Source organism: Oncorhynchus keta, chromosome 2, assembly GCF_023373465.1.
Source record: "Oncorhynchus keta strain PuntledgeMale-10-30-2019 chromosome 2, Oket_V2, whole genome shotgun sequence".
NCBI classification, from domain to species: domain Eukaryota; kingdom Metazoa; phylum Chordata; class Actinopteri; order Salmoniformes; family Salmonidae; genus Oncorhynchus; species Oncorhynchus keta.
The window spans coordinates 81,394,582-81,415,392 of record NC_068422.1 but is presented as its reverse complement, the minus strand read 5'-3'; the positions used below and the strand labels follow the sequence as shown (position 1 = coordinate 81,415,392).

The window sequence follows — 20,811 nt, the reverse complement described above, 5'->3', positions numbered from 1 at the left end:
ATGCCCGGGAGGCAGCCGGTTCCAAAACAAATGCAATTAAAGCTAACTCAGTTTACCCGGGGCAGTCCCTGGGCATTAATCAAATACCCTCAGTGTTCCAGCATACACACCTAGGTCGGGGATTTCTGAGATTAGGCTATGAGTACAATACTTAAAGGGGCAATCCTTAGTTGAAACAATAACAAAGCGGTCGCCCCCCTCTGTTCCGGTAAAAATCTCAAGGATGGGCCTAGATAAATGTAACCACTCTCAAATGCATAGACATAGCTGTGGATGCAATATATGAACATTATAGTTTTACGCATGTTTTGAGGCTGTACAGTGTTTTACATTTACAATGTTTACAGACATTGGAGTAAAGCAGGCTTATATTTTGGGTTCTGATGGGGTATGGCAGTTGAATGAAACTCATGAAGCATAAATTCTATATTATTTAAAAAATCAATGGGTACATATGAATTTATATGTTCAAAAATGTATGTGGCAACTGCAGATTGCCCCTTTAAAGGGCTGGTTTCCTGGACACAGCTGGACTATAAAACATTTAAATCGTTTTTATTTCTAGGTCTAGGTTTAGGCCAATCTATCTCTGGGAAACTGGCCCATAGTGTTCTTAGTTAGATTGGACAGTAGATGGCAGTAATCCCATCTCTATGACCACACTGCGTAATGTACTCGATCTATTCTATACGTTACGGTACAATTTATTTCAGTTACTCACGTAGCCTACATCTGGGCGGAGGGAGCTAGACAATTCGCATGATTGAATTGTGATGTTCGGATTTATGCATCATTCGTTGTAAAAAAAAAACGACCAGCTGATCGAACAACTTGCACAGTGAGTTTTGTTTTGCTAAAAATACTTTACTGTTTAAATAATTATGTTGCCTAGATTTACTGAATTATTATGTTTTTTTATTATAGAATTTCCGTTATTTGTAGGCCTATTTGCGTAATATTTATAGTTGCGTAATGTTTTGGTTCACTCGTTAAAACTGTTGACCCATTTACTGTAAAAGTTACTTTAAATGCTATGTTCAACTTTAAACGTACTACAATTTTTAAGGATTAATTAAGCCTTCATAAACCCTTTATAAATAGGCCTATATATGTTTAAGAAACCATTCCTAAAGCGAAAGTCAGCAGAATAAATAATAACTAAGCCGTCATCCCGCCTATGTTGCAGTAAAAAACTGAGGGATAGGGCTGGAGAAATGTAACCACTCTCTTATTAATTCACAGAGCTATGTATGCAAGGACTGACCATCCATGATATCAACATTATACTTAATAAGGCACGAGGGGGTGTGGTGTATGGCCAATATACCACGGCTAAGGGCTGTTTTTAAGCACAAGGCAATGCAGAGTGCCTGGATAATACAGAGTGCTGTGGTGTATTGGCCATATAACACAAACCCTGAGGTGCCTTATTGCAGTAAAAATAAGTGTTTTGTCATACCTGTGTCTGATATATCACGGTTGTAAGCCAATCAGCATTCAGGGTTCGAACCACCCAATTTATCATGTAGTTTTAACCATGTTTTGAGGCTATATAGTGTTTGTTTACATTTACTCTATTTACAAACATTGGAGTTATACAGGCTTATATTTTTGGTTCTGATGGGGTACGACAGTTGAACTAAACTCATGAGGCATTCTATAAATTATAATCTTCAAGAATCAATCTGTACATAGTGTAAAATCTATTGGTCGCTAAATCCGGAGAAATTACAGACCATGTAAAGAACTGTTGGTCACTAAATCCATAATGGGCTCCCGAGTGGCGCAGCGGTCTAAGGCACTGCATCTCAGTGCTAGATGCGTCACTACAGACCCTGGTTTGATTCCAGGCCGTATCACAACCGGTCGTGATTGGGAGTCCCCATAGGGAGCGGCACACAATTGGCCAAGCGTCGTTTGGGTCTGGCCGGGGGAGGCCATCATTGTAAATAAGAATTTGTTCTTAACTGACTTGCCTAGTTGAATAAAGGTTACATAAAAAATAAAAACCTGTCGAGACCAAGTAAAAATGGTTGGCTGGTATGCCCTCACCCGTCTGAGCGGTCGGCTGTGAATGCCCTCACCCGTCTGAGCGGTCGGCTGTGAATGCCCTCACCCGTCTGAGCGGTCGGCTGTGAATGCCCTCACCCGTCTGAGCGGTCGGCTGTGAATGCCCTCACCCGTCTGAGCGATCGGCTGTGAATGCCCTCACCCGTCTGAGCGGTCGGCTGTGAATGCCCTTATTTTGTTTATAAATGATATGTGCTTATTATGAATGCCATATAAGCAGAATTGCGCCGGAGGAAATGGTTGCCATTTTACGGGCTCCTAACCAATTGCGCTATTGTGTGTGTTTTTTTGCTTTATTTGTAACTTATTTTGTACATAATGTCTCTGCCACTGTCTCTAATGGCCCCCGAAAAGAGCTTCTGAATATCAGAACAGCGATTACTCACCTCGTACTGGTCGAAGATTTTTATTTTAAGGAGTTGGACGCCAATGATTTACTTCAGACACCGGACAAGGCCCAAATCCCCATCACTCGCATGAAGAAGAGACAGAGATATCGGTGACGTAGGTCGTGGTGGCTTGTAAGGATCCAACGGCAAGTGGGTAATCCGCCTCTACCATCAGCACTATTAGCCAACGTGCAATCATAGGATAATAAAATGAATGAGCACCGATCAAGACTAATCTACCAATTAAAAACTGTGATATCTTATGTTTCACCGAGTTGTGGCTGAACGACGACATGGATAACATACAGCTGGCTGGGTTTTCCATGCTTTGGCAAGATATTACAGCTTCCTCTGGTAAGACAAGGGGTGATGGTCTGTTTCAATATGTAAATAACAGCTGGTGCATGAAATCTAATATTAAGGAAGTCTTGAGGTTTTGTTCGCCTGAGGTAGAGTATCTCATGATAAGCTGTAGACCACACTATTTACCAAGATAGTTTTAATCTATATTTTTTTAGCTGTCTATTTACCACCACAAACTGATGCTGACATTAAGACCACACTCAACGAGCTGTATAAGGCCATAATAAAACAAGAAAATGCTCATCCAGAGACAGCGCTCCTGGTGGCAAGGGACTTTAAAGCAAGGAAACTTAAATCTGTTTTACCTCATTTCTACCAGCATGTTACCTGTGCAACCAGAGGGAAAAAAAAACTTTAGACCACCTTTACTCCACACACAAGGATGCGTACAAAGCTCTCCTTCGCCCTCCATTTGGCAAATCTGACCATAACTATCCTCTTGATTCCTGCTTACAAGCAAAAACTAAAGCAGGGAGTACCAGTGACTCGCTCAATACGGAAGTTGTCAGATGACGCAGATGCTAAGCTACAGGACTGTTTTGCTAGGACAGAATAAAATATGTTCCGGGATTCTTCTGATGGCATTGATGAGTATACAACATCAGTCACTGGATTCATCAATAAGTGCATCGATGATGTCGTCCCAACAGCGACCGTATGTACATACCCCAACCAGAAGCCATGGATTACAGGCAACATCCGCACTGAGCTGCTGCTTCCAAGGAGCGGGACTCTAACCCGGACGCTTATAAGAAATTCCGCTACGCCCTCTAATGAACCATCAAACAGGCATTTGACATTTTCAACCTGTCCGTGACAGAGTCTGTAATACCAACATGTTTCAAGGAGACCACCATAGTTCCTGTGCTCAAGAACACAAAGGTAACCTGCCTAAATGACTACCGACCCGTAGCACTCACGTCTGTAGCCATGAAGGGCTTTGAAAGGCTGGTCATGTATCACATGAACACCATTATCCCAGAAACCCTAGACCCACTCCAATTTGCATACCACCCCAACTGATCCATAGATGACTCAATCTCTATTGCTTTCCACACTGCCCTTTCCCACCTGGACAAAAGGAACACCTATGTGAGAATGCTATTCATTGACTACAACTCAGCGTTCAATACCAAGCTTAGGACCCTGGGACTAATCACCTTCCTCTGCAACTGGATCCTGGACTTCCTGATGGGCCGCCCTCAGGTGGTAAGGGTAGGTAACAACACATCTTCCACGCTGATCCTCAACACTGAGCCCCACAAGGGTGTGTGCTCAGTCCCCTCCTGTTCTCCCTGTTCACGCATGACTGCATGGCCAAGCACGACTCCAACACATCATTAAGTTTGCAGATCACACAACAGTGGGTGTCCTGATCCCCAACAACGATGATACATCCTATAGGGAGGAGGTCAGAGACCTGGGAGTGTGGTGCCAGGATAAGAACCTCTCCCTCAACGTGATCAAGACAAAGGAGATGTTTGTGGACTACAGGAAAAGGAGGGCTGAGTACACCCCAATTCTCATTGACGGGGCTGTAGTGGAGCAGGTTGAGAGCTTCAAGTTCCTTGGTGTCCACATCATGGTCCAAACACACCAAAAAAGTTGTGAAGAGGGCACGACAATGCCTATTTCCCCTCTTGAGAATGAAAATATCCTCAAAAGATTCTACAGCTGCACCATTGAGAGCATCCTGACTGGTTACATCACTGCCTGGTATGGCAACTACTCGGACCCCGACCGCAAGGCACTACAGAGGGTAGTGCGTACGGCCCAGTACATCACTGGGGCCAAGCTTCCTGCCATCCATGACCTCTATACCAAAAACTCCAGCCACCCAAGTCATAGACTGTTCTCTCTGCTACTCCATGGCAAGCAGTACAGGAGCACCAAGTCTAGGTCCAAAAGACTTCCTAACAGCTTCCACCCCCAAGTCATAAGACTCCTGAACAGCTAATCAAATGGCTACCTGGACTATTTGCATTTTTACACTGCTGCTACTCTCTGTTTGTTATCTATGCATAGTTACTTTACCTCTACCTACATATACAGTACCAGTCAAAAGTTTGGACACACCTAATCATTCCAGGGTTTTTCTTTAATTTTACTATTTTCGACATTACACAATAATAGTGCAGCCATCAAAACTATGAATTAACACATATGGAATCATGTAGTAACCAAAACAAGTGTTAAACAAGTCAAAATATAGTTTATATTTGAGATTCTTCAAAGTAGCCACCCTTTGCCTTGATGACAGCTTTGCACACTCTTGGAATGTCTTCGTGAGAAGCAGAGTAGGTGAACAGATGATCTTTACATGTGTGGGTCCCACCGTGAAGCATTAAGAAGGAGGTGTGATGGTGTGGGGGTGCTTTGCTGGTGACACTGTCAGTGATTTATTTAGAATTCAAGGCACACTTAACCAGCATGGCTACCAGAGCATTCTGCAGCGATACACCATCCAATCTGGTTTGCGCTTAGTGGGGCTATTATTTGTTTTTCAGCAGGAAAATGACCCAACACCTCCAGGCTGGGTAAGGGCTATTTGACCAAGGTAGGAGAGGGGTGAAGTGCTGCATCAGATGACCTGGCCTCCACAATCACCTGACTTCAACCCAACTGAGATGGTTTGGGATGAGTTGGACCGCAGAGTGAAGGAAAAGCAGCCAACAAGTGCTCAGCATATGTGGGAACTCCTTCAATACAGTTGGAAAAGCATTCCAGGTGAAGCTGGTTGAGAGAATACCAAGAGTGTGCAAAGCTGTCATCAAGGGGTGGCTACTATGAAGAATCTAAAATCTAAAATACATTTTGTTTGTTTAACACTTTGGTTACTACATGATTCCATATGTGTTATTTCATAGTTTTGATGTCTTCACTGTTATTCTACAATGTAGAAAATAGTACATATAAAGAAAGACCCTTGAATGAATAGGTGTGTCCAAATTTTTGACTGGTACTGTATATATTACCTCAATTACCTCGACTAACCTGTGCACCGCACATTGACTCTGTACCTGTACCCCCTGTATATAACCTCACTACTGTTATTTTATTGTTGCTCTTTAATTATTTGTTATTTTTCTATTTTCTCAATTGTTTTCCTTCTTAAACTGCATTGTTGTTTTAGGGCTTGTAAGTAAGCATTTCACTGTAAGGTCTACCTGTTGTATTCGGCACATGTGACTAATACAATTGGATTTGATTTGATAAAGAGTTTATACATTGTAGTTTGTTTAAAGTGGTACCAAAAGTACTGGACTAATTGAAGTTACCACATCTTAAAATTATTTTATTTATAGAATATGATATCGCGGATACTCCATGGAGGTGATTTTCTAAACCTGGGGATGAACTTGATGCTGTATTTTCTTTGTGGGATGACATCGGGAGATCCTACAACAGGAAGTGCATTTGGCTTGATGACAAAATATCCTTTGATTGATGGGTAAGTAAACAGAGGAAAGTTGTCTTAGTTATTCTGGTTTTCCTAAAATAGAGACAAGTTTATCCTACAGTATCCCTTATTATTGGTTGATGATATATTTGTCTGTGCAGAGATACATAGACATTTTTTGCCATACCATATGCAGCCTAAAATATTAATAGCTCATGGATTTTCAACAGTAAACTTTTGGAACTTCACCACCAAGTATCCACAACAAGTGTGGTTCCAAATATAAATAATTATCATCCCATACTGAGTAATTCAGTATGTAACTCGCCCACACACATGTGGTTCTGTATGGAGTTGATTTGATATATAAAAATGTCTCCATCCGGCTCCACCTTGAGTCCCTCGACTCTATTACATATGACTGCCTCATCTCTCTCCCTCCTAGACATAATGACCTAGCTTTGATGCTGAGGATTCTCCACGGCAACAGACTGAGTCAGGTTGACCTGCACAACATCAGCAAAGTGGCCACGGACATCAACAGACTCACAACGGGACACGTCGGCGCTCAGGTAGGTTAATATATGTTTAATAGTAGCCTAAGTGTGTGTGTGATTGTGTATGCGTGTGCATGTTTGTGTGAGTGTGTGAGTGTGTATGTGTGTCCGTGCATGTGCACACTGAGTTGTACTAAAGCCATAATACCCTTCTAACTCAAGTGTTGCTCTCTGACCCCCTGCTTTGTCTCTGCCCCATCCCATGCTCTGATCAGGTGTTTGCAGCCTACGTGTTGTGTGGCGCCCAGGCGAAGGATGCTGTGAGGCTCACACTGGAACAGATAGATGTGATCAACCGTATGTGTACGGAGAACCCAGAACTGGAGCTAGTTACATCTGCTGAAGGTACAATATACCAGGGGTAGGCAAGTAGATTCAGCCACGGGCCGATATCTTTTGGTGAGAATGGTCGTTGGCCCGTAACATAATTAAAATAATTTGTACACTGCAAATGGACCACAAATAGGCCCAATAAGAGATAGCATTTGAAAATAACAATAGTTTCATACTTTGATTACATTGAGACATGATCATGTTTCTTTTTTTATTTGTGGGAATACTTGGGAACAGATTTCTTAAGTTATTATATATTTCTTTCTGAATTCCTGGTGATTTTAGTATTTTTTTCCCCTCTGTGGTGCTTTGCCTTTGCCATACCAAGTGATGATGCAGCCAGTCAAGATGCTCTCAATGGTGCAGCTGTAGAGCTTTTTGAGGATCTTTTCAGCCTCCTGAGGGGGAAGAGATGGCTGTGTGTGTGGACCATGTTAAGTCCGTAGTGATGTGAATGCCAAGGAACTTGAAGCTCCCGACCTGCTCCACTACAGCCCCAAAGATGTGGATGGGGGCGTGCTCTCCCCCTTTTTCCTGTAGTCCACGATCAGTTCCTTACTGACATTGAGGGAGAGACTGTTGTCTCTGATCTCCTCCCAGTAAGTAGGCTGTCTCATTTCCGTCGGTATTCAGGCCTACTACCGTCGTGTTGTCAGCAAACTTGATGATGGTTTTGGAGTCGTGAGTGAACAGGGAGTACAGGAGGGGACTAATCACACACCCCTGAGGGGCCCCTGTGTTCAGGGTCAGCATGGCGGAGGTGTTGTTGCCTACCCTCACCACCTGGGGGTCGGCCTCTCGGGAAGTCCAGGATCCAGTTGCAGAGGGAGGTGTTCAGTCCCAGGATCCCAAGCTTTGTGATGAGCTTGGAGGGGACTATGGTGTTGAACGCTGAGCTGTAGTCTATGAACAGTATTCTCTCGTAGTTATTTCCCCTCTTATCCAGGTGGGAGAGAGCAGTGTGAAGTTGAATTGAGATTGCATCATCTGTTGGAGTGGGTCCAGGATGTCTGGGATGATGGTGTTGATGTGTGTCATGACCAGCCTTTCAATGCACTTCATAAATGCAGATGCGAGTGGTACTGGACGATAGTCATTTAGGCAGGTTACCTTGTAGTTCTTAGGAACAGGAACAATGGTGGGCAGCTTCAAACATGTTGGGCTTACAGACTGGGCAAGGAGACACTTGCCAGCTGGTCTTCTGGCCTGTAATTTACGCTCTCTGAAGTAATTTGATGGGTTCTTCAAATTGATCTTTCCACCAATATATGGAAATGCGTGGGTGTCTAAGTGGGTTGATGCCTGGTAAAAACATATTTCTGCCCAATTTACAGTAGTATGATGATAATGAATATGATGATGATGATGTGTGTGTGTGTATCATGTGTGTGTATTCAACAGGACTAAATGACACTAAGAGGATAGCATGTCTGATCAGCATTGAGGGAGGTCATTCTATAGACAGCAGCCTGCCAACCCTGCGTATGTTTTACCAGCTGGGGGTTCGCTCCATGGCCCTCACACACACCTGCAACACGCCTTGGTGAGCACATGCACACGCACGCACGCACGCACGCACACGCACACACACACACACACACACACACACACACACACACACACACACACACACACACACACACACACACACACACACACACACACACTTATGACTTCCTCGCTGTCATCAAATGAGCAAAATGACAATATAGGAATAAGGTGGAATCATATTAAACAGGCTCCGACACCCGCCGCATGTGGCAGGGGCTAACAGTCCATTATGGATTACAAAGGAAGACCAACCGTGATCTGCCAAACGATGCCTTTCTACCAGACAAACTCAGTCAGCAACAACATCGAGCCGGGGGTGAGGGTCGTCACCGACCCAGAGGACTGGGTGATCTCGCTCTCCTAGGCCGACTTGAGAAGAGTCTTTAATCAGGTCACCTCCGGCAAAGCCATGCGCCTCGATGGTATTCCAGGGAGCGTTCTCAGAGCATGCACAGAACAGTTGGCAGGCATATTCACAGTCATTTCCAACCTCTCCTTGTCCCAGTCTTTAATTCCCACGTTTTAAGATGATCACAATCATTCCTGTACCTAAGAACTCTAAGTCTTCATGCCACAATGATTACCGCCTTGTAGCATTCACTTCTGTAATCATGAGGTGCTTTGAGAGACTGTTTATGGCACATTATCTCTACCATCCCAGCCACCCTAGACCATTCCAATATGCATACCGCCCAAACAAATCCATAGATGACGCAATCTCTATTGCTCTCCACACAATCAAATCAAATCAAATTGTATTTGTCACACACATGGTTAGCAGATGTTAATGTGAGTGTAGCGAAATGCTTGTGCTTCTAGTTCTGACCATGCAGTAATATCTAACAAGTAATCTAACCTAACAATTTCACAACAACTACCTTATACACACAAGTGTAAAGGAATGAATAAGAATATGTACATATAAATATATGGATGAGCGATGGCCGAACGGCATAGGCAAGATTCGGTAGATGGTATAGAGTACAGTATATTCATATGAGATGAGTAATGTAGGGTATGTAAACATGATATAAAGTGACATTGTTTAAAGTGGCTAGTGATACATTTATTACATCAAGATGGCAAGATGCAGTAGATGGTATAGAGTACAGTTTATACATATGAGATGAGTAATGTAGGGTAGGTATGTAAACATTATATAAAGTTGCATTGTTTAAAGTGGTTAGTGATACATTTATTACATACATTTTTCCATTATTAAAGTGGCTAGAGATTTGAGTCAGTATGTTGGCAGCAGCCACTCAATGTTAGTGATGGCTGTTTAACAGTCTGATGGCCTTGAGATAGAAGCTGTTTTTCAGTCTCTCGGTCCCAGCTTTGATGCACCTGTACTGACCTCGCCTTCTGGATGATAGCGGGGTGAACAGGCAGTGGCTCGGGTGGTTGATGTCCTTGATGATCTTTATGGCCTTCCTGTAACATCGGGTGGTGTAGGTGTCCTGGAGGGCAGGTAGTTTGCCCCCGGTGATGCGTTGTGCAGACCTCACTACCCTCTGGAGAGCCTTACGGTTGAGGGCGGAGCAGTTGCCGTACCAGGCGGTGATACAGCCCGCCAGGATGCTCTCGATTGTGCATCTGTAGAAGTTTGTGAGTGCTTTTGGTGACAAGCCGAATTTCTTCAGCCTCCTGAGGTTGAAGAGGTGCTGCTGCGCCTTCTTCACGATGCTGTTTGTGTGATTGGACCAATTCAGTTTGTCTGTGATGTGTATGCCGAGGAACTTAAAACTTGCTACCCTCTCCACTACTGTTCCATCGATGTGGATAGGGGGGTGTTCCCTCTGCTGTTTCCTGAAGTCCACAATCATCTCCTTAGTTTTGTTGACGTTGAGTGTGAGGTTATTTTCCTGACACCACACTCCGAGGGCCCTCACCTCCTCCCTGTAGGCCGTCTCGTCGTTGTTGTTAATCAAGCCTACCACTGTAGTGTCGTCTGCAAACTTGATGATTGAGTTGGAGGCGTGCATGGCCACACAGCCGTGGGTGAACAGGGAGTACAGGAGAGGGCTCAGAACGCACCCTTGTGGGGCCCCAGTGTTGAGGATCAGCGGGGTGGAGATGTTGTTACCTACTCTCACCCCCTGGGGGCGACCCGTCAGGAAGTCCAGGACCCAGTTGCACAGGGCAGGGTCGAGACCTAGGGTGTCAAGCTTAATGACGAGTTTGGAGGGTACTATGGTGTTAAATGCTGAGCTGTAGTCGATAGGAATAGGAATACCTACGTGAGAATGCTGTTCATTGACTACAGCTCAGCGTTCAACACCATTATCCCCTCCAATCTCACCACCAAGCATATGACTCTGGGTCTGAAAACCTCCTTCTGCAACTGGATCCTGGACTTCCTGACGGTCCGACCGCAGTTGGTGAGGGTAGACAACATCAGCTTCTATCCCCAAGCGATACAACTGATAAATAGCTGCACGGACTGAGTTTACCTTGTATCTTTATTGACCTTTTATTTTCATATTTGCCTTCTCACAGAGCCCTACACACTCACACACTGTCACTCCAACACACACAAACACTCACTCCATAATTTGCTCACTAACATATACATATATACTGACATATACATATATACTGACACACTCACTCACATGCAAGCTGCTGCTACTCTGTTTATCTTATATCCTGTTGTCTAGCGCCCTTACCCCTATACATACAGTGGGGCAAAAAAGTATTTAGTCAGCCACCAATTGTGCAAGTTCTCCCACTTAAAAAGATAAGCAAGGCCTGTAATTTTCATCATAGGTACACTTCAACTATGACAGACAAAATTTGATTTTTTTCTCTCCAGAAAATCACATTGTAGGATTTTTTATGAATTTATTTGCAAATTATGGTGGAAAATAAGTATTTGGTCAATAACAAAAGTTTAGCTCAATACTTTGTTATATACCCTTTGTTGGCAATTTTCTGTAAGTCTTCACAAGGTTTTCACACACTGTTGCTGGTATTTTGGCCCATTCCTCCATGCAGATCTCCTCTAGAGCAGTGATGTTTTGGGGCTGTTGCTGTGCAACACGGACTTTCAACTCCCTCCAAAGATTTTCTATGGGGTTGAGATCTGGAGACTGGCTAGGCCACTCCAGGACCTTGAAATGCTTCTTACGAAGCCACTCCTTCGTTGCCCGGGCGGTGTGTTTTTGGGATCATTGTCATGCTGAAAGACCCAGCCACATTTAATCTTCAATGCCCCTGCTGATGGAAGGAGGTTTTCACTCAAAATCTCACGATACATGGCCCCATTCATTCTTTCCTTTACACGGATCAGTCGTCCTGGTCCCTTTGCAGAAAAACAGCCCCAAAGCATGATGTTTCCACCCCCATGCCTCACAGTAGGTATGGTGTTCTTTGGATGCAACTCAGCATTCTTTGTCCTCCAAACACGACGAGTTGAGTTTTTACCAAAAAGTTATATTTTGGTTTCATCTGACCATATGACATTCTCCCAATCTTCTTCTGGATCATCCAAATGCTCTCTAGCAAACTTCAGATGGGCCTGGACATGTACTGGCTTAAGCAGGGGGACATGTAGGATTGCAGGATTTGAGTCACTGCAGGATTTGAGTCCCTGGCGGCGTAGTGTGTTACTGATGGTAGGCTTTGTTACTTTGGTCCCAGCTCTCTGCAGGTCCTTCACTAGGTCCCCCCCTGTGGTTCTGGGATTTTTGCTCACCGTTCTTGTGATCATTTTGACCCCACGGGGTGAAATCTTGCGTGGAGCCCCAGATCGAGTGAGATTATCAGTGGTCTTGTATGTCTTCCATTTCCTAATAATTGCTCCCACAGTTGATTTCTTCAAACCAAGCTGCTTACCTATTGCAAATTCAGTCTTCCCAGCCTGGTGCAGGTCTACAATTTTGTTTCTGGTGTCCTTTGACAGCTCTTTGGTCTTGGCCATAGTGGAGTTTGGAGTGTGACTGTTTGAGGTTGTGGACAGGTGTCTTTTATACTGATAGCAAGTTCAAACAGGTGCCATTAATACAGGTAACAAGTGGAGGACAGAGGAGCCTCTTAAAGAAGAAGTTACAGGTCCGTGAGAGCCAGAAATCATGCTTGTTTGTAGGTAACCAAATACTCATTTTCCACCATAATTTGCAAATAAATTCAATTAAAAATCCTACAATGTGATTTTCTGGATTTTATTTTCTCATTTTGTCTAATTTTGTCATAGTTGAAGTGTACCTATGATGAAAATTACAGGCCTCTCTCATCTTTTTAAGTGGGAGAACTTGCACAATTGTTGGCTGACTAAATACTTTTTTGCCCCACTGTATCTACCTCCATCACTCCAGTATCCCTGCACATGGAATATGGTATTGGATATGACTTTTTAAGTATTTATTGTGCAGTATATAGTATGCTTACTTATTTACTTTATTGTGTTTTTCATATTTCTTATTCTTATTTCTTGTGTTTTTTTGTTGTTTTAATACATTGTTATTGATTATTGCATTGTTGGGTTTTGAGTTTGCAAGAAAGGCATTTCACTGTATTTGTGCATGTGATATTAAAACTTACAGACTCATGCACAATATTTGTTATATTTTGGTTTGACATCTTAGGTTCTTGCTACTGGCTTATAACACAGTAGTTTTTTTATTGCTTCAGGGCTGAGTCCTCCTCAACAATTTATGATGTCTATCAAAGAGAAAATGACAGCCTAACAGACTTCGGTAAGGTAAGGTCAACCTTTAACACTGTCTGTGTTCAAGCCAATACTTGTAGCCTACACAGGTCACTTCAGGCGTAATGACATTCCGGCACACTTACGTCTTCAGGGACACCTGAAGTCAACAAGCTGGAGAGGTTACAACAAACTTTGTACAGTCAGTGCAGGTTGGCGGTCCCTTCAGGCCTCCTACATACTTTGACACAGACGAGTTATATTTGCATGATTGACATGATTTATTATTCATCATTGGCTCCTGCATGTGATGGACCAATACCTCACGAGGCTTCCTCTCTCCAAGTTGAGACCTTGAAACTGAAATACCTGAAATAACCAAAACACCCAGAGTAATGTTCTGGGTGTACTGCCAAGTTGCTTATCAGTGATAGAGAGGATTCCTCCATACACGTTCAGTCAGTCACCCACATGAACCCATCCAAATGGTTATTAGAAAAGCAGCATTAATTTGATACACAAACATAACATTTTCCTTCACAGTCTCTAGGAGTTGTACACAAACATTCTTGATCCTTGACTATTTTTAGGGAGCTGTGTAAGACTGATGTGATCCTCCTGAGTGTTTTACTGTTTGTAGTGTTTACTGTTTGTAGATAAGTGGCGCAAAGTGTTGTATGTTTTTCACTGTCAGCAGATATGCACAATGACGTACCTAGAGCACGCAATATATAATCACTGGGAAACCTCACAGCAAGTGGTAACATGCTTTTCCTGTCCTCTCTCTCTCTCTCTCTCTCTCTCTCTCTCTCTCTCTCTCTGTCTTTCTCTCTCTCTCCCTCTCTCCCCCTCTGTCTTTCTCTCTCTCTCCCTCTCTCCCCTCTCTCTCTCTCTCTCTCTCTCTCTCTCTCTCTCTCTCTCTCTCTCTCTCTCTCTCTCTCTCCTCTTCCTCTCTCTCTCCCTATCCCTCTCTCTCTGCCTTTCTCTCTCTCCCTCCCTCTCCCTCTCTCTCTCCCTCTCTCTCTCTCTCTCTCTCTCTCTCTCTCTCTCTCTCTCTCTCTCTCTCTCTCTCCCTCTCTCTCTCTCTCTCTCTCTCTCTCTCTCTCTCTCTCTCTCTCTCTCCCTCTCTCTCTCCCTCTCTCTCTCTCTCTCTCTCTCTCTCTCTCTCTCTCTCTCTCTCTCTCTCTCTCTCTCTCTCTCTCTCTCTTTCTCCCCCCCCCCTCTCTCTCTCTCTCCCTCTGTCTTTCTCTCTCTCAGGATGTGGTGAAGGAGATGAACAGATTGGGGATGATAGTAGACCTGTCCCATAGTTCCTGGGCCACAGCCAGGGCAGTACTGCAGATCTCTAAGGCTCCAGTTATTTTCAGCCACTCCTCAGCCCATGCCGTGTGTAACCACAGCCGCAATGTTCCTGATGACCTGCTCCGCGAACTGGTGAGAGCTCGCTCTTTCTCTCTCTCTCTAACACTCCTCCATCACTCCCCCCTTTCAACCACCATCGGCACGGTCACTCATTGTGGGTGGCCTGTGTTTACTCCTTATCAGGAGAGTCTTTTGGAATTATATTTTGATGATGTCTCCTTTCTGCAATGTTTCTTTAATCCACTTGTCCTTTATTTGCATTTCCTGTTTTACAGTGCCTTCAGAAAGTGTTAATACCCCTTGACTTATTCTACATTTTGTTGTGTTACAGCCTGAATTCAAATGGATTAAATATACAGTACCTGTCAAAAGTTTTCACACACCTACTCATTCCAGGGGTTTTCTTTATTTGTACTATTTTCTACATTGTAGAATAATAGTGAAGACATCGAAACTATGAAATAACACATATGGAATCATGTAGCAACCAAAAAAGTGTTAAACAAATCTAAATATATTTAATATTTGAGATTCTTCAAAGTAGCCAACCTTTGCCTTGCTGACAGCTTTGCACACTCTTGGCATTCTCTCAACCATCTTCATGAGGTAGTCACCTGGAATGCATTTAAATTAACTGGTGTGCCTTGTTAAAAGTACATTTCTCAAATTTCTTCCTTCTTAATGCGTTTGGGCAAATCAGTTGTGTTGTGACAAGGTAGGGGATGTTTACAAAAGATAGGCCTATTTGGTAAAAGACCAAGTCCATATATGGTAAAAACAGCTCAAATAAGCAAAGAAAACAACGGTCCATCATTCATTTAAGACATGAAGGTCAGTCAATACGGAAAATGTCAAGAACTTTGAAAGTTTGTTCAAGTGCAGTCTGAAAAACCATGAAACTGGCTCTCATGAGGACAGCCACAGGAAAGGAAGACCCAGAGTTACCTCTGCTGCAGAGGATAAGTTCATTAGCGTTACCAGCCTCAGAAATTGCAGCCCAAATAAACGCTTCACAGAGTTCAAGTAACATACACATCTCAACATCAACTGTTCAGAGGAGACTGAGTGAATCAGGCCTTCATGGTCAAATTTCTGCAAAGAAACCACTACTAAAGGACACCAATAAGAAGAAGACTTGCTTGGGCCAAGAAACATGATCAATGGACATTAGACCGGTGGAAATCTGTCCTTTGGTCTGATGAGGCCAAATTTGCGATTTTTGGTTCCAACCGCCATGTCTTTGTGAGATGCAGAATAGGTGAACGGATGATCTCTACGTGTGTGGTTCCCCCCGTCAAGCATGAAGGAGGAGGTGTGAAGGTGTAGGGGTGCTTTGCTATTGACACTGTCAGTGATTTATTTAGAATTCAACATTCTGCAGCGACAGGCTATCTCATCTGGTTTTCTCTTAGTGGGGCTATCATTTGTTTTTCAACAGGACAATGACCCAACACACCTCCAGGCTGTGTAAGGAATGCAGCATCAAATGAGCTGGCCTCCACAATCATCCGACCTCAACCCAATTGAGATGGTATGGGATGAGTTGGACTGCAGAGTGATGGAAAAGCAGCCAACAAGTGTTCAGCATAGGTGGGAACTCCTTCAAGACTGTTGGAAAAGCATTCCAGGTGAAGCTGGTTGAGAGAATGTCAAGAGTGTGCAAAGCTGTCATCAAGGCAAAGGGTGGATTTGTTTAACACTTTTTTGGTTACTACATGATTTTTTTCACAGTTTTTGAAGTCTTAACTTTTATTCCACAATGTAGAAAATAGTTTAAAAAAAGAAAAACCCTTGAATGAGTAGGTGTCCAAACTCTTGACTTGTACTGTATATTTTTTCCATCTACACACAATAACCCATAATGACAAAGTGAAAAACATGTTTTTAGAAATGTTGCAAATTTATTGAAACTGAAATCCAGAAATATCTCATTTACAAAAGTATTTACACCCCTGAATCAATACATTTTTGAATCACGTTTGTCAGCGATTACAGCTGCAAGTCTTTCTGAGTAAGAGCTTTGCACACCTGGATTGTAAAATATTTGCACATTATTATTTTTTTAAATTCTTCAAACTCTGTGAAGTTGGTTGTTGATCATTGCTAGACAGCCCTTTTCAAGTCTTGCCATAGATTGTCAAGCCAATTTAAGTCAACACTGTAACCAGACTACTCATGAACACTCAATGTCGTTTGGTAAGAAACTCCAGTATATTTTGGCCTTGTTTTTTTAGGTTATTGTCCTGCTGAAAGGTGAATTTGTTTCCCGATGTCTGTTGGAAAGCCGACTGAACCGAATTTTCCTCTAGGATTTTGCCCGTGCTTAGCTAACTCTATTCCGTTTCTTTTCATTTAAAAAAACTCCATAGTCCTTGCCGATGACAAGCATACCCATAACATGATGCAGCTACCACCATGCTTGAAAATATGAAGACTGATACTAAGTGATGTGTCGTTTTGGATTTGCCCCAAATATAACGCTTTGTATTCTTTGCCACATTTTTTTGCTGTTTTACTTTAGTGCCGTATTGCAAACAGGATGCATGTTTTAGAATATTTTTCCTTCTTCACTCTGTCACATAGGTTAGTATTGTGGAGTAACTACAATGTTCTTGATCCATCCTCAGTTTTCTCCTATCACAACCATTCAACTCTGTAACTGTTTTAAAGTGACCATTGGCCTCATGGTGAAATCCGTGAGTGGTTTCCTTCCTCTCCGGCAACTGAGTTAGGAAGGACGCCTGTATCTTTGTAGTGACTGGGTGTATTGATACACCATCCAACGTGTAATTAAATTCTTCAGCATGCTCAAAGGGTTATTAAATGTCTGCCTTTTTTAAAAACCTATCTACCAATAGATGCCCTTCTTTGCGAGGCTTTGTGGTTGAATCTGTGTTAGAAATTCACAGCTCGACCGAGGGACCTTACAGATAATTGTATGTGTTGTACAGAGATTAAATAATCATTCAAAAATAATGCTAAAAACAAGTTTTGCGATCCAAGTGAGTCCATGCAACTCATAATGTGACTTATTAAGCACATTTTTACTCCTGAAAGTATTTAGGCTCACCATAATAAAGGGGTTGAATACTTATTGACTCAAGACATTTCAGCTTGTCATTTTTATTTCATTTGTAAAAATGTCTAAAAACACAATTCCACTTTGATATTATGTGTAGGCCAGTGAAACAAAATCTCAATTGAATCCATTTTAAATTTGGGCTGTAAACACAACAAAATGCGGAAACCGTCAAGGGGTGTGAATACATTCTGAAGCACTGTATCTACATGGCTGGAAGGTCACTGGAAGTGTGGAATGGTTTTTAATGTTCTATTCTGGGTGTGTTGTTGTTTCAGAAGGAGAACGGAGGACTCATCATGGTTAATCTGCACAGTGGGTTTGTGGCTTGCCATGGCCAAGCCAATATCTCCACTGTGGCTGGTGAGCAGTTGCCTTTGATTAGTGTTCATTGGCATCAAACAATTAAGCGCAAAATTGGCTGCCTTATTATCAATCAAGACCTGTTTAGAAGACCAGTATCAAGAACATCAATAACATGTGTACACATGATTTATCTTATGATTATCTTATCTTCTGATATTCCTCTTACTTTTTGCAGACCATTTTACCCACATTAGGAAGGTGGTTGGATCTGAGTCAATAGGAATAGGAGGGGACTTTGATGGAGCTTCTAAGTAAGAACTTTTACCTCAGAGTAACAGCAGCACATTCAACGTTAGTTCATTAATACAGCCATGTTATGCTCCAGCTTGAATGCTATCAGAATGACTCACTTTTTTGTAAGCAGACTGGTAACAGATAGAAGCTGCATTTTAAGTGGCCTGAGGGTTTGAGTAATACATAGCCTGTTATGTTCTACTATCTGAAGGTTTCCTCTTGGATTAGAGGATGTGTCCAAGTATCCCGCTCTGATCCAGGAGCTGCTGAAGAGACACTGGACAGATTACGAGTTGTCCGGGGTCCTCAGACACAACTTCCTACGTGTGTTCAAGGAGGTCGAGAAAGTGAGTGCTAAATGAACAAAAGCGATGTGTTTTTGCTCGTTATAAAGGCTCAATGCTACAGTGTGAGTATTGTATCAAAGCCATCAAAAACACCTGCAGTAGTAACATCAAAGGAATGAATGGAATGAAAGGCATCTCTGTCTGGGACTGAATGTCCATCTGAGTACTTTGTGGTATGAAGAACTGGAAAAAGAGTCTTGTATAGTGCATGGAAAATCCCACTTGTTTTTTCTTGTTCAGTAGAGTCACTGTCACAGCATCATAACACAGTGTAAACAGTGTAAACTCCCTCCCTCCCTCCCTCCCTCCCTCCCTCCCCCTCCCTCCCTCCCTCCCTCCCTCCCTCCCTCCCTCCCTCCCCCTCCCCTCCCTCCCTCTATCCCTCCCTCCCTCCCTCCCTCCCTCCCTCCCTCCCTCCCTCCCCCCTCCCTCCCTCTATCCCTCCCTCCCTCCCTCCCTCCCTCCCTCCCTCCCTCCCTCCCTCCCTCCCTCCCCCTCCCTCCCTCCCTCCCTCCCTCTATCCCTCCCTCCCTCCCTCCCTCCCCCTCTATCCCTTCCCCAGGAGCGTGACAGGCAGAAAGTGAAAGGAACTCTCCCCAGTGAAGCTCAGATCGACTTGACTAGGGTTCAGAACCCCTGCAGACTGGTACTCAGGCGACCTGACCACCAGACGACAAAGATGGAACAGATGTACTCCAAGGGCCACAGTGAACTGGTGGTCCCCAGGAGTCTGGTCTGGACCATGGTTATACTAATCTCCTGCCTCTGTGTCCTGATGGACCATTAAGACTATAATATGGCCTCGATTCAATCAGATCCAGTGGTAACCCAGGTTGACGATATCCTGATAGCGGATGTTTTGGCAGTATTGGAGGTGTAGCTGTAGTGTGAACTGACAAATAAGTGTGTGGCTGCTCTTTTGTGTCACCAACCACTCCCTTCCTTATTATCCCTACGCATTAGATGTTCAAAACGACAATAGAAAGTGCAGGCTCTATCGACAATAGATATTATGAAATGCATGTTTTCATTTGAATTTGGATGGCGAGATTTATTAGTCTATGTAGACAATAGACCATTACGCATTAGAGTGTTTGAACTTGTAATGTGGCTACATGAACTAACGCGGCTGCATGGGATTTGTTGGATATAAAGTCGGTGTGGTTTCATTGCATCCAATGACAGTGTCCACGATAATGTAACATAAGGAGCAGCTCTAACGCAGTTCCACCTTCAACACTGGCAAAACAACCGGATGTCGACTAGCACGGATCTGCATTTAGCCCTTAGTGTTACTAAACTAGCAGTGCTTGACTTGCTCAGGAGCCCACTGGAGCTGAGTACCGCCACCTCAAGTTCTCTACTGCTTCAGCTTGTTTTACTCTTATAGAATATTAGCTCAAAAGTATAGTGGAGCTCCTGCACCTAAATATAAATAGTACGTGCACCCAAAATGAGTACCGGAACCTATTTAGTAGTACTACTAGTGTTGTATTACAATACACTATCCACTACAAACATGTAAAAAGCCTAGCTTGAACGTGTTTACTGTGTCACTTGCTTACATGTGATCTTTCCTACAAAGAACTTTACCTAATTTTGTTTTGTTGGTCATTTTGACCTTGAATGAGTTGTATATTTACACAATGCTCTGCATGCACTTTATACTATATTACATTGAGTTTAATGTAACAATCACTTTTAACTCTTTTTACATATCTCATTCTAAAAATATCTCTGTGTTATGTTTGTTTAATGATACAATCAAGGCCACAAGGTCATACTGAGGCATTTACAAACTATCTTTATTTCTCTGAGGACACAGATCTTGATGTCCATCAGACAAACTTGAGTTTCACAATGAAACTGTTTCATAGAAAGTGACGATTTCATCTTAAAATGAACATTAATGTAACATTTCCTCACAAGGGTGTACAGTGAAACAGTTTGCAACATGTTAACATACTGTAATGCCTCCTACAGTCATCTCAGGAATGTTGTATTCTGTATCCATAGGTTATATCGTATTTATTTTGCCTTTCTCTTAAGTAAATAATGCTTTGAGTTTTCTGTTTTTTCGACCATCTTATTTTATGAACACATTGATATATC

General features: G+C 42.9%; 1 protein-coding gene across 1 annotated transcript; it reads left to right on the top strand.

Moving 5' to 3' along the window:
• The first annotated feature begins 687 nt into the window (after window positions 1-687).
• Window positions 688-20,773, top strand: LOC118362948 (dipeptidase 2-like). Its single transcript, XM_052484995.1, has 11 exons — window positions 688-838; window positions 6,128-6,273; window positions 6,668-6,794; window positions 6,995-7,124; window positions 8,514-8,655; window positions 13,296-13,365; window positions 14,569-14,745; window positions 18,031-18,115; window positions 18,294-18,369; window positions 18,564-18,699; window positions 19,262-20,773. Exons 2-11 carry the CDS (start codon window positions 6,131-6,133, stop codon window positions 19,484-19,486), a joined length of 1,311 nt encoding a protein of 436 aa, XP_052340955.1. The 5' UTR covers window positions 688-838; window positions 6,128-6,130; the 3' UTR covers window positions 19,487-20,773.
• The last annotated feature ends 38 nt before the right edge of the window (window positions 20,774-20,811 follow it).